Here is a 14,643-nt window from a genome sequence, read left to right on the forward strand (position 1 = left end):
TAAATCTACATTATCAGTTGCCATTATTGTTCATATAAGTTCATGGATCTTATTCCCTAAACTGCGAGCATTTGTAGACATGACTAAGCTTATTTTTAACACACTTGCTACAGGCACCTTCTGTCCTTGTTTTGGGGTGCAATTAGAGTGATGTTTCATCACCCTTTTGCCCCCACTCCCCGTTTAAATACATCTTAGCAAAACCTCTGAACTGCTCACTGAGAACATTTGTTCCCTTTTGAGAAAAATGTAAACCATCTTTTTTGTACAGTTTATTTCCATTCCAAACAGAGCTACCATGAGAAATTAAGCCAAATCCTTGCTCCCGACACCATTCACCAAGCCACAAGTTAAAGTTCCTAATACACATGCGCCTGTCGTTCTGAGTGTTATGCACAGGCAGAACTTCAGAGAATAGTAGTGTGGAAGCAACCTATCATTGGCAAAAACACAAAACACTTCCTTAAGCTCTGAAACCTCTTGCAAGCAAAGTTATTTGTCCCAAGATGGACAAGAACATCAATTTCTCTTTCATGCTTTGCTCATTTAACCATATTACAAATATGTCTCCTGTCTCTGTAAGCAGTAGCTCCGGTAAGACATCTCACAAGACCACCATTGTCCAGCTAAAAACCTCTTATGATAGAATCCCCCAACAACAATTGCTTTCTATTATGCCTCACCATAGTCTCCACAACACCACTACCCTCAGCGACTGAGCCTGTCTCCACAACACCATTACCCTCAGTGCCTGAATCTATCTCCACAACACCAATACACCTGGTGCCTGAGCCTGTCTCCACAACACCAATACACACAGAGGTGAGCCTGTCTCCATAACACCAATACAGCTGGTGCCTGAGCCTGTCTCCATAACACCATTACACTCTGAAAGTGCAGAAAATTAATTATGTACAGCAACCGAATGTGCAATATGCCTTTTATACACAACTCTAAGTCTACCAGATCCTACAGTAATCTGCCATTCCTAATACGTCTCTGCGGCAGTGGCTTTGCAGCAGAAGGAGAGCAAAATGAAAAGAGGGGAGAGTAGAAGTAGTCAAGGAGGAGAAGACAGTGTCAGAAGAAGGCAAAGAAAAGGAGATTGGAGCAGGAAGGACAACGTGCAAGACAAGCGATCCCTCCACTTCATCCTGGACACTGGGCTGAGGCTTTGGTACCTGACAGGCAGACTTTGGACCCTCTCATCATCCCAGGAAAAATAAAAAATAAACTATCAATGTATTCACTTTTTTAATTATGTAAGATGTAAACATATTGGTTATTTTTAAAGTAACACTGTTTACCATACAACTGTTTACCATAACAATTTCATCTAAATGAAGTTGTTATGGTGCCAGTAGGCCCCCGGGCACTATTTTTTTTTTTTTTTAATCTTTCTTTTATTAAAGGCATGTAAGACGGGGTACAGAAGAGAAATTGGAGGAAAAGTTTGAGTGAATTACAGTATAGGGTTGATACATACATAAGCAAAATTAAATTACATTTCCAGAGTTGCGATGCCTCATTTTAAAAAAAAAAAATGTGTTTTGTCGTTAAACTTTCGTAGATAACACAAGCTATGGACCATAAGATCCGGTTGGTAACTTGCTAAATTACGATAGTCCGCCATCTGGTGACACATGGGTAGGTAGCAAGCTAACAAATTAAAGTAACACAAGAGTCAAAAAACAAATAAAATATTAGGCAAACATGTTAGTTTAAGTAAGATTAAATGGGAACAGGCGATCTGTCCACTTGCCTACGGAGTGCTGCAGAGGAATAAAAAGCGTAAACGTACATTATAAAGTATTCCTACTGGGTCTGGGTAAAGGGCTTTGTTTTTGTTTTAGCATGATAATAACTAAGAGTAAACAGGCTATGGGACATCTGCCGTTGCAATAGACACGCCCGGTTATATGTGCACATATATGTGCACATGGCATGGTTAGGTGTGCTGCCCTGTAAGTTATGATAGTTTAGTGTCTCGCTGTGTTAAGTACGTGTGCTGCGTTAAGTCTTGCTGCTATGTGGACGCTAGTTGTGTGTTGCGAAATGATTAAGCAAAGGCCATGCTGGCTGACTATTTGAGGGTGAGCCTTAGGAATGGGACTAACTGGCAATTTGTATGTTTGACATATGATTTAGGAAATAGACATAACAGTTGACTGAGTGCTATACATGTTTCACGAACGTCCAGTTACTAAGAAGGACGTGTGTCGCTTTTATGCTAGGGCTAGTTAGGGCATTGTGGAGACGGTATGTGAAATAAAGCTACTCCTTGCATCCCTAAAGCTCTTCTCTGCATCCGCAGAGTTACCTTCTGCATCTTCAAAGCTGTACTGCGTATAAAGAGTGAGAACACAGAACCAAAAAGTTATGCAGGTGAGGCTGTGCAGGGTTCCGAACTAAGAACGAGTAACGCAATTGGTTAGCGTTAACCTTAACAAGCAAGGCATGAGAGGAACATTCCAGTGTGAGCAGAGACAGGCATGTCCATATAGCAACATTCAAGTTATACATGCTGCCTAAAACAATGTAGATCGGGGCCATTTTACTGGTTGGTGTAAGTCGCCTTAACCAAGTAGCTATGTGCGTCCCGCAGTTATATAATTACAGTCGGACTGAGCATTACAGGTCAGGGCTGGCTTGAGAAAATAAACAAGAATGGGTCACAAAATGAAAGTGTATACTGTCGGTATTTTAGCTTGCTTAGTGAATTAGTGTTAGATACTACATGTTGTTTGGTCATGTCTACATAACGCACATAACGCTTAGCTAGCCTAAGAGCGGATCTAGACAATTAATACAGAAGTATAAACGTTAAAACAAGAGACTAAAACCGGCTGAGTAGTCCTAGTGCTGTCTACAGGTGATAGCTGGTGTCTCTAGCTAGCCTGAGTCCGGCTAGGTAGCATGCTGAGTGGGCCAGAAGACTGACGCACATGAAATTAGCGATTGCCTGCCCAAGGTGTGTAGAAGCGTATCCTGCCAGGTTCAGGGTACCCAACCCAGGGGGCCCAGGGGGCCCGTATCTAGGCTGACTTTCTCAAATGATTGCTGGTGTTGCTAAGGTGAATTGCCAGGGCAGTCAATTTATGGTATAAGGTGTAGTGTATTAGCCAATAGATGTCTTAGCGTGGGTGAAACTGGAAGTCAAACGGAAAGCGTGACTTACTGTGTGTAGGGTAATTTTAACGCGAAGCATAGAAATAAGCTTGCTTTGCGCCATGTGGTAAACTATATTATCGCACCTGCTCAAGTGCTGGATTGGCCGAATTCCCCCAATGCATGTCAGTGTCACAGTAGTGGCTCAAAACAAAACAAAAACACAACAAAACTTAACTTATGCAGCTGGACAACGCTCTCGCTTGGCAGCGGTTTGGGGTACCAGCCTGGCTATTGCTTGACCAGTAATAACTGAGGATACATGAAAACATGTCCTTAACATTAGCAGTCCTAATAAAAGTCCAACTCAGAGACGATGTCCCAGGGTTGCGCGTTTAGATAGTGCGGCCAGAACAACGGTGGGTAGCGTAAGTCCCTGCGAGTGCACCCCGCCGTCGGCCCATGCCTACCTCGGTGGTCTGGTATGCCAATCTGATGTTGGGACGTCGTTGCAGGCGAACGTTGTCAGGAGCAGTCGATCTGTGTACATAGTGCGCTTCCGAGTTGTCGCTGTCAGGGGATAAGAGAGAACTGTCCGTGGAGTTGGAGCTCACTGGTTTTCGGGTAAGCTGCGTTGTTCCGTGGAGGCCGATGCCCACATAAAAAGGTGTTGTTTGTAGTTCGGTGGACAGAGGATCAGGTTTCCGCAATTGGATATTGGACAAGTGGTGCGTCCAAGAGTGTTGAGCTCTGAAAGGTAGTTCACTGCTCTATGCAGGTGAGTGGGATTGCCTATGCCTCTCCATTCAAGTGGTGATCGAGGCGTAGGCGTCCGGTGTATTATTTATCGGCACAAATGCGGGGATTCGTGCCGGGTCCCAGTTGCGGTTTGGGGAGGTAGGCTCTTGGGCACTCACCTGGGTCTATGTAACCTGTGGCAGGCCCAGGGTTTGTAGGAGGTTGGCTGCTTCTTGAGCATCGTGGATTTAGTGTGTTTTGTCTCCTTGTTGAACGAGGAGTGTTTGGGTGGGTCGCCAGCGGTACCTTATATTATTTCGCTGAAGCAAGGTTGTGAAGGGACGGAGTGACCTGCGCCATGCCAGTGTAGCCCCGGACAGGTCAGCGTAGAATGTCAGGCTCATGCCTTCAAACTGTAGTGGGGTCTTGCCTCGGAGTGTGGCGAGGATCGCCGATTTGTCCTTCCTGTTTTGGAAGGTGAGGATGGTATCTTTGGTGGCTGTGGCCGGGGCCCCGGAAGGTTTGGGGATTCTGAAAAAGTCCGTGGGAGTGATGGGTTTAGCTTGGCTGGCGGGTTGTATGGCCGTCAGCATTTTTTTCAACGTTTGAGGTAATTCCTTCTCTGGCAGGTCATCTGGGACCCCTCTGACCTTTAGATTACAGCTCCTTCTGCTATCCTCTTGGGCAGCAAAACGCCTTTCATATAATAAGTTTTGGCGTTGTAAGTCTTGTACGGCCATCTGAAGGGAGGATATGTGCTGCTGGTGATCTTGGGAGGAGGCCTCCAGTGTTGTTATGCGGCCTGTCAGGCCCTGCAGCTCTCCCCTCAGTGCAGTGACGTCCGTGAGGATATTCCTCTGTAGGTCGGCTAGCAGTGCCTTCAGTACCCCGGTAGTAACCAGGTCAGCATCTTTGTCCGCTGTGGGATTATTAGGTTTCGCCGGCTGTTTAGGGGCTGGTGGTGGGAGGAAATCCTCCTCTGCACCTTCAGAGTAGTCGTCCGAGTAGAAATCCGAGCAGCCTCCGTGGAGGGCCGCCATATTGGATTCTCCCATGCTGCGTGCTTGCCGCCACATGTCTCCTATCGTCAGCCCTGGAGCAGGTTTGTCCGCCCCTAGTTTTTTATTTTTTCGTCCCATGAGGTCAGGATAGTTCCCCTGGTTGTGTGGTTGTCTTTAGGATTGAAATATTCAGTTTTTAGGTTTTTTTTTTCTCGATTGTCGATCGGAGCTTCTGCAGTGTGCGTCCGTTCGTTTCAGCGGTTAGGCTCCGCCCCCTATTTTTACTTCATGGGTTAAAACCTATCCTAGATCTTCAGGTCCCCCAGCAGGAACCAGCTTCTAAAACTAAGTTTCAGAAAGGTAAGAGTGCTGCTGCGTAATGGTGCCGCAGATTGGGTATGTCAAAGAGCTACTAATTAGCATAACATTAATATACATTATATAACCAGGAAAAGGTGGGCATGGGTGGTGAGCGGATTCAGTGGTGAAATGGGCCACTTGACTGGATTTGCCCCATGTCCTAAGGCTGCCAGCCCTCCCCTGGATATAAGCCACTCCCATAAGTACTAGTTTAATAGTCAGCATCTCCCTTCACATTTCCTCTTGCTGCTCCACAGTCAGTTAAGTAACAACATTTTTGTCTCTAGAGATTTCTAGTTATACTGTGGTGGAATCTCGGTAAAAATAAATTTAGTAGGCCGAGATTGCCACGTGGTATGTGCACGTGCATATGCTGATGTATAGGTCGGTTGGTTGCACGTGGCAACGATACAATCAGTAGTGTACGGAGCATGTGCAGGAATACAGGATATACGAGTATTCCCCTCCTCCATTGTGCTGGGCAAGCCATGTGATCAAACAGGAATTTAGTCTCTATTCTGTTGATTGGGTTAGAGTACATGTAGGTTGAACTGATTATAGGAGGAGCTATATGCCTATATAAGGGACCTACACTGTATGATCAGGGCTCAGATTTTAGCTGTTTTTGGTGACATTAGTCCCTCTGAGTCCCGGTCGGTGAATCGAATAAAGATCTCTTCCTTCCTGAAGAAACCTGTGTCCATCTCTCTGTGCTTGGCTTCCGTCAGTTTCTCCGGTATCAATACTGCTTATGTTAGACTGTTATTTCAGCCCAATTCCGTCCGTTTCAGGATCCACGTTCGTCAGTCACCTTTGAACTTGCATGTCGTTATAACATTACATGATTTTGCTATTACATGACGAAAAGTCATGATTTTATGAAAGACACAGAGGTGAGTATTGTCCCACCCTATGTATATTTCTGAATTTGTTTACATCTTCCCTCCCTGTTATGTTAGTTGTTTAATAAGGTTAGTACACTAATGCTTTGGTTGTCAGTATGTTTTGAGCGTGAGGTTGTTCAAGGTTTTTTCATGATTGTTTGATAAGAAGGTGCTGCTTATGCTTTACGTTTACAGTAAGTTGCAAAGACCGAAGTAACCATGTGGCTTCTGTTCATTTATCTTTTCCCAGCCTGATTCGGATTCGTTCCATGGATTCCTGATGCTTATCCTTTGACGGGATCCCCTCAGTTGGCGAATTCCTGTTCCTGGTTTGTTACGGCTTGATGGATGGTTGCCTGGTTGGACTCCAACTGGATTTAATTGCAATGTTTTTGTGTGGTTGGACTAATTCATTGGTTCCTGTTTCTTGCTTGTTTTAATGTGTTTAAAGAAAGACGAAGTGTGAAGGGAGGTGCTGACTATTATACTGGGACTTGGTATGGGAGTGGCTTATATCACTATGTATACCATAGTATACCAAAGCTCAACAAATTCCAGGTCTGGCATTTGTCATCTCTTTGCTAAGCTGCAAAAGAAACATTTAAGCCGGGCCGCTGCAGGGAGCATGGAAGCGGTTCCATGGTGTTTAGAAGGGGCAGTGGTGAAGTGTGTGTATAAAGGAGGCTGTTTATGGTGTACTATGTGTAACGAGGGGCTGTAGTGTGAGCACATGCTCATGTATAGGAGCTTTTGAGATTGTGTGTGTGCTGAAAGGGACTGTAAAGCGTGTGCGTGTGCATATAGGGGCTGCATTGTGAGTGTAAGTATATTGGGGTTGCATTGTGTGCATGTGTATATATATATATATATATATATATATATAAATATATATATATATATATAAATATGTTTATAGGCCGCAGGCCTGTATTTGTGGGAAGAGTTAGCGTTCTTATAAAACCCTACTCCCCCCTTCATACCTTCGCCATGGCATTCAGTTCACCCGTTTCCTCGGCAACCTGCACTTCCGGTTCCAGCCTCTGTTTGAAGTTACCTCCTGTTTCAGCGTCCTTGGAGTTGCAACACAACTCCGTTCGTGGGGTTTCACACGAAATTACAGACAAATCACCTCTTGCTCAAAACGACATGAACAGATCCTCAGGTAACAGGCGAGGATAGCCACGTTCGGGCTATTCCCGCCGTTCGGCCATGTCTCTCCCTACTTGTGTTCGAACAAATCATGCAAACGATTTCGGTTATTACATTTACTGTACAATGTCCTTTTGTTTATAGCTACCTTTTGCATACCTTGCTAATTCGTGCCTATGCCTAGTCTGGTTGCTAATTTAGTTTTTTTTTTTTTTTATTTACTATAATTGTACCTAATCTGGCTAGCTGACCATGCTCAGGTTTTCCCCAACATATTTCAAAACAAGCCTGGGTATTAGACGATAAGGTTAAGTAACATTACAAGTTACCATCCATATAGGTTTATGTCAGGAGCAGGGTAATTATTCTACTTGGTACGTTATTCTTAGTAATTAAGGTATTCTAACATCCTTACGTGCATTAGAACTACATAGTCATGGTTAAATATGCGTTGGCATGTCATATATGCACTTAAAAAGGGGTTACTTTCATGGCTTATGTATGGCATTTCATCAGGCAATTATGAGGATATTTTACCAATTGTTGCCCATTCTATACCTTAATTTTATTCTACCATATAGGCCTGTATTGACTGTTCGTTTATTTGCTCCTGCTTTACAGACAGGTACAAAAAAAAAAGGAAGAAAAAAAAAGGTTGAATTTCTCTCTCTCTATTAGCCTGAACACTGACACGCTTCGTCCATAAGAAGGGGGAACAGGGACTGGGGGCTTGATTCCCGTCTTGCCTCGATAGGCCACGGCATTACTCGACCAATCATACGATCTTATCTTAAACTTTCACTACCTGTTAATATACGATCATATTCTATGTCCACTCCTCTGCTGGTCTCTTAAGTCACACATACCTTTTGTTCAACTTCCTCCTTTCCCTCTGCTAATACAACTCCTAAATATCATGGCATCACCATGGGAATTCCTTTCAGGAATATAGTAACAATTCTATATTTTTCTAGAATGCTCGGGTCCCGGTCACAAAGATATAACTGTCAGCAATATTATTAAGGAACTCTCACTATACAGTACTTAGGTGTTTTTTTTTTTATTTTATGTTTTAGGTCTCATAGGGAATCTTTGTTACTAGAAATCACAATTTGTGGTTGGCTAGGTACATTTCAGAATTCTTGTTCATATCGCCCCTTCATCAAGCCCCCGTCCAGGGTTAGAGAACTGGCTGTTTAGTCATATTTCTAATAGCTGGTCCCGCAAGGCCAACTCCCCAATCTCAATAAGGAGATTTCGCCCCTCAGCCCAAATCATAGTTAGAGTATTGCATTCACCCACCTGTTGGGTTTATAGTTAGGGCCTCACCTGTCACAGCCACACGTTTTTGAATCTTTACCGTCACCGAGAGGCCAACACCCCTCCACCACGTTAGTGGCTCGAGCCCCACGGCCCAAATCATAGATAGGGCCTCTCTCCTGCCGCTTGGCAACTAGCAGAGCCTCACCTGTCACGGAGTAGATAGTTTTTCGCTTCAGCACTAGTTAGAAAGCCAGTTCTACAAAGCTTACCAGGGATATGTTAATCAGACCTTGTTGTTGTTTTGCAGTATGTCCCAGGAGACCAACATAGGCAAAGAATCATCCCCCCTAGCACACCCCCTAGACCTAGTACCCCTGTTAGGCCAAATGAGTTTCAAGAACCCTTCCCAGCCACGGCAAGGAAAACTGAACTCTTCTGAACTGCTTTCAGCTCATCCTGCAGATTATGGGTTGGGTACGAGCTCACAGGGGCACAACTCAAATTTAAAAGGAATTTTAGACACCATTTTGTCGTCTCTGCAGTCCATAAATGATACTGACAAAATTGGAAAATGTCAGCTCGGCTCAGATAGAGCCACCTCCCATAGGATCTGCGTTTTTTACTTTTATGTTAGTCCAGATAGTCTGCACTATTATTTGTCTCTTTTTATATCTACTGACTAATTTAGTGCGCTTTTCTTGGTAACTATCAATTTTTGTGTACATTATTGTGTATCACTGGTTTAAGTGCTGCCATACTGTCTGTATTTTGTTTTATTTCATAGCGCTTACACATTGTTGTTTTTTTTTTGTACCCACGGAATTACCCCAGTACACATTAAAAGATAAGCTCTGACGACCCATTTTTTTTCCTGGGCAAGGCACAAGTCTGCAACAATTTTAATGCAGGAGTGTATAGTTTCAGTGCCTGCAGATTACTGCACGTGTGTTCTATATGCTTTAGGGCACATACTAGAGTCTTTATATCTAGACTGCTGCGCCTATTATCAGGTCTGCCTGATGGCAGTACTATTCGTTTATATCTTCCGGCTATGGCAGATCTGGTCATGTGACAAGAGTTCCTCGCACACTGGAATAGGAGCTCGATGTTCATTCCTCTGACCAATCCCCAGTTTTTTGGACAGATGCAGCTGCTAACACCGGGTTCCCAGCAATTTACAACAATCACTGGTTGAGAGATTACTGGCCGAAGGAGACGCTCAAACTGCCTTCTTTTCACAAAAACGTCCGCATTATTCGAAATCTACCCGATAGTAGCGGCTGCATTTACATGGGGCAACTCATGGTCAGGTATGGCAGGTAAATGTTATACTGACAACATGGCGGCCTGTGATATAATTAATAAGTGTCGGTCATCTTCATTGACCATTTTGAGGTTAATTTGCAGGCTGACCTGGTTGGCTGCCACATACCAGTTTTTCCTCTTCAGCAAACATATACCAGGCTACAATAACACTGCCGCTGATGCCTTATCTCGTTGCAAAGTTCAGGAATTCTTCATTCTTCACCCATCGGCCAACAAGTACCCAACCCATACCTCGGAATTCAACAACTTAATCCTGGACTGATCCAGCTATTGGCACATGGCAGGAAACTGGCAAAGGCTGCATTATCCGTAAACACTAGGAAAACCTATAATAGAGCTAAGGTCATTTTAAGCGGTTCACTGTAGAATTTAACATTCACAATTATTCGATCCAAACTATGGTACCATTTGCCACATTTTGCTACCTTCATCTTAAACTTTCATCAACACAATCAAACTCCATCTATCAGGAGTACAACACGACATCATGACCACTATACGAAACCACGCTCCTTTTCTTACTGCTTACCCTATAAAGAACATACTGAAAGGCATCAATAAATTAGATCACCACACTACACAGGAACATCTAATTCCAGGCTTTATCGGACATGCTGGAAACACAACCATTTGACGCTCATACCAATTTGGTCTTAAAAACCACAACGTACTTAGCATTCTATGGGTTCTTGAGGCCTAGGGAGTTCACGATAACAACCCAATCAGACATCTGTGCCTCACCATTAAAGACTTAAAAAAGGTGAACGATCACTATATTTTATCGCTCAGGCATTCCAAAACTAAGCAATCGGGCCATCCGCTAGAAGTGCCCTTCTACCCTACCGAGAATCACTGGTGCCCGGTCATAGTTTTAGACACTTATTTACACCGGGTTAGGGACACTTCTATACATTCACCACTTTTTACTCTGCTAGGCAGTCCCCTCACTACTTCCAAGTTCATGTTCTACATAAGAACTCTATGCATTAGATTAGATCTGTTTTGAGGTTTCTACATGCTGTATCACTCAAGAACGATATGTATGTATGATATGATTATTTGAATATTTTTGGCGCGGTTTACCACTGTTTTTATTTTCACACACACACACACACACATATATATATATATATATATATATATATATATATATATATATATAATAAACAATATATCTATACACACACACACACAAGGTTAGGTTTGTAATGGGGTGAAGCATGTATGTATGTGTGGGGGTGAAGGTATGTGGGGAAGAAGTGTGCATGTAGGTGAATAGATAAGTTTGAGGGGAGCACTGTGTGTGTATGCAAAGGTGTACTCTGTGTTGGTGGGGGTGTACAGTGTTCAAGAGGTGTAGAGAGTGGGATAGAAGAAAAAAAAAAGAACATTCCCCTTTCCCTGATCTTACCTTGCAGGGAATGGGTGGCACAATCAGATCCGTGGTGGTTGAGAATGCTGCCTATCTATCGGGTACAGGGGAGGTCACAAGACGAGAGGTATCTCTCTCTTGGAGCTTAAGCACTTACACAGACTGACTCATACACACAGGGCCGGTGCAAGCAATTTTGCCGCCCATAGGCAAAAAATATTTTGCTGCCCCCATTCATGCAGGCTAATACACACGCTGACTCAAGTATAAACATCCACTGACCCATATACACACACTGATCCATGCAGAGACACACATAATGAACCATGCAGACACAAACATTGACCCACACACTGACCCATACAGACATACAATGACCCATGCAGACACACACTGACCCATGCAGACACACACTGACCGATACAGACTGACATACACAAACATACTGACTGAAGCAGACTAACACACATTCTCTGACACACATCTTACCTCCATTGCATTTCCTATGTTGCCTGAGCCTTGTAGCCCCGCCTCTGCTATCCTCCCTAGCCCACTTGCCCCCACGTACAGTGGAAGGGGCAGGAGCGAGCAATTTAAAGGGACACTATAGTGACCTAAACAACTTTAGCTTAATGAAGCCGTTTTGGTGTATAGAACATGCCCCTGCAGTCTCACTGCTCAATCCTCTGCCATTAGGAGTTAAATCCCTTTGTTTATGAACCCTAGTCACACCTTCCTGCATGTGACTTGCACAGCCTTCCATAAACACTTCCTGTAAAGAGAGCCCTAATTAGGCTTTCTTTATTGCAAGTTCTGTTTAATTAAGATTTTCTTATCCCCTGCTATTTTAATAGCTTACTAGACCCTGCAAGAGCCTCCTGTATGTGATTAAAGTTCAATTTAGAGATTGAGATAAATTATTATAAGGTAAATTATTATAAGGTAAATTACATCTGTTTGAAAGTAAAACCAGTTTTTACTTCATGCAGGCTGTGTCAATCATAGCCAGTGGAGGTGTGACTAGGGCTGCATAAACAGAAACAAAGTGACTTAACTCCTAAATGACAGTGAATTGAGCAGTGAAATTGCAGGGGAATGATCTACACTAAAACTGCTTTATTTAGCTAAAGTAATTTAGGTGACTATAGCGTTCCTTTAAGCGCCCTCGCGCTGCTTCAGCATTGGATGCCTGGGAGGGGGCCTGGCTCTGAGGGCTGACGTGGGTGCCGCCGGACCGGTGTTCTACCAGGCGCTAGTGAGCAGCAATGTAAGTAACATGGCCGGCTACACACTCAAAATAATGGAGGGACAGCCGTGGAGCAAACTTGAATATAAAGTCAGGGCTGACTCCGCCCCTTAAGCAACCGCCCTAGGCGGCCGCCTACTTGGCCTTTAGGAAACGCCGGCCCTGCATACAAACACAGACTGACCCATACACACAAACTAAGCCCCACCCACACAGACTGAGCTCCACCCACACAGACTTACACTTACCAGCAGCTGCCTGGATGCCTGTGCAGAGCTAAGCTTCCTCTGCTTGTCTCTCCCCTGCGCTGCTCTCTGTGATCCAGGAGAAATTCCTCCCAGCACAGTGCCCCCTCTGGCCGCTCGTGGGAAAAGAGTGCAGTGACAGTGCTGCTGCGCCTTGTGAAGGGAGACTCAGTGCTCCCGACTTCAATTTCAATTGGGGGGGGGTGCACTGCATGATGTAGGGGCCCCCCTCAGTGCTCCCGACTTCAATTTCAATTGGGGGGGGCACTGCATGATGTAGGGGCCCCCTCAGTGCTCCCGACTTCAATTTCAATTGGGGGGGGGGGGGGGGCACTGCATGATGTAGGGCCCCCCCTCAGTGACGCCCCTGACCAGGAGGGCAAGCCGCTGGACCCTTAAATCAGTCTGCCTGAGAAAGAGCCCAGTGACTCCACCATGTGCAGAGCTGCTAACCATATGATAGAGGTCTTGCGAGCTCCCAGAACGTTGCAAGACGTCTATCACATGGTCTGCAGCTCTGCATCTTGTGGAGCTGCCGACCAGAGAGCTAATTTATGATTTTAAAAACAAAGGTATGTCACAGCCTCCCACCCCTTGGCCCACCTTCACACTGCCCCCAACACACACACTCTGCCCCTCCCATGGTCAGCCCACACACTGTAACCAACAGACACATACAGCCCCCTCGCTGTCACCCACACACACAGTCACATCATACACTGCCCTTCTGTCACCAGCACACACTGCCTCCTCTCTGTAACTAACACAAACACCCCCACATTGTCACTAACAAATACGCATTTCATCATTGGACCCAGGCAGCACAATGTCTTGGACTGATCTTAGAGGTAGATAGCGGACTGGGAATTTGTCCACTTTAACTACTTTTCCCTAAATTCACTTTGAATTCCTTACAGTTCAGAGTATGTAAGGATTTACCCTTATAGTATTTTTTTTTCTCTTTTATGAGTGTAGACGAAAACAAAATCGGGCATGGAGTGTAAGGAAACTAAGTGATACCTCAGAACAAGGCATTTCCACTGAGACTTCCACCCACACACAAGGAAACACCGTTCTAAACAAAGACCGCTTGCTCACTGGGCTGAGCAAGACTCATGGTCATGTGACCTCCCTGCTGGAGGCCCTCCATCTCCCCACCTCACGTGACTCACTAAGATCGTGCGCTCACGCACATTCGACACTAGAACACAACAAAAACCTGCTTCGTTCTACGGGGCGGAGCTTTATAGAGAAATCGACCAATCACAAAGTAGCATTGTAATGTCTCTCTCTCTCTCCCCTGTCAGTCCAGGAAGTGGCTGGCAGACCTGGGAGTGATGTATTCTTGGCCCCGCCCAGTTAGCAGCAGACTGTCTATGCAGGGTTTGCCTGTGAGTCAGTCATATGACCGTGACACTGATGGAGTCAGGTTGGCAGCACTAGCTGTGCGGTGGGAGCAGGGTGCCAGGCTCAATGCCTCGCACAAGGAGTTAATAACACCCAGCTTTTGGGTATTTCCTACACCATGCCACCCACTCTCTTCCAAAAGCTTTTCAACAAAAGAAATGGGCAGCTCTCTCCCAGCAGAGACCCCAGGGACGACTATGTGTTCAGGTATTGTGCTTACAGCATTACTTGTTGTACATGCCTTATGTTATGTTTTAGTTATTATTTTTTTAACTCTAGTGGAGGTTTCTTGATGCTTTGTATCTCCATCGTTTAATGCATTTATTTACTTGGCAAACTCTTTGACATATTATTGTTCAGAAAACAGTTGACAGTTTAGCTGTGCATCATGGGAAATGTAGTCCAAGACGGCTGGGGTGTCCTCACTGCCTGCTGGACATGATTGAAGCATTATTTATTTTAAATAAATGGTGTTTACAGCTGTTGCTTATGGCTGATCAGGTGAGTTGTAATCCATCTTTATGGAAGGCAGCTGGATACCTGG

The 14,643-nt window shown here is 44.6% G+C and overlaps 1 protein-coding gene across 2 annotated transcripts in view; it reads left to right on the top strand.

Annotated features, from left to right (window-relative positions):
* The first annotated feature begins 14,085 nt into the window (after window positions 1-14,085).
* Window positions 14,086-14,643, top strand: part of FNIP1 (folliculin interacting protein 1) — a 91,713-nt gene continuing 91,155 nt past the window's right edge. For both annotated transcript variants that reach the window (XM_063447428.1, XM_063447430.1), the window contains exon 1: window positions 14,086-14,306. In XM_063447428.1, coding sequence (XP_063303498.1) covers window positions 14,218-14,306 — 89 coding nt within the window. In that variant the 5' untranslated portion in view covers window positions 14,086-14,217. The remainder of the gene's footprint in view (window positions 14,307-14,643) is intronic.

This window comes from Pelobates fuscus, chromosome 3 (genome assembly GCF_036172605.1).
Source record: "Pelobates fuscus isolate aPelFus1 chromosome 3, aPelFus1.pri, whole genome shotgun sequence".
NCBI lineage: Eukaryota > Metazoa > Chordata > Amphibia > Anura > Pelobatidae > Pelobates > Pelobates fuscus.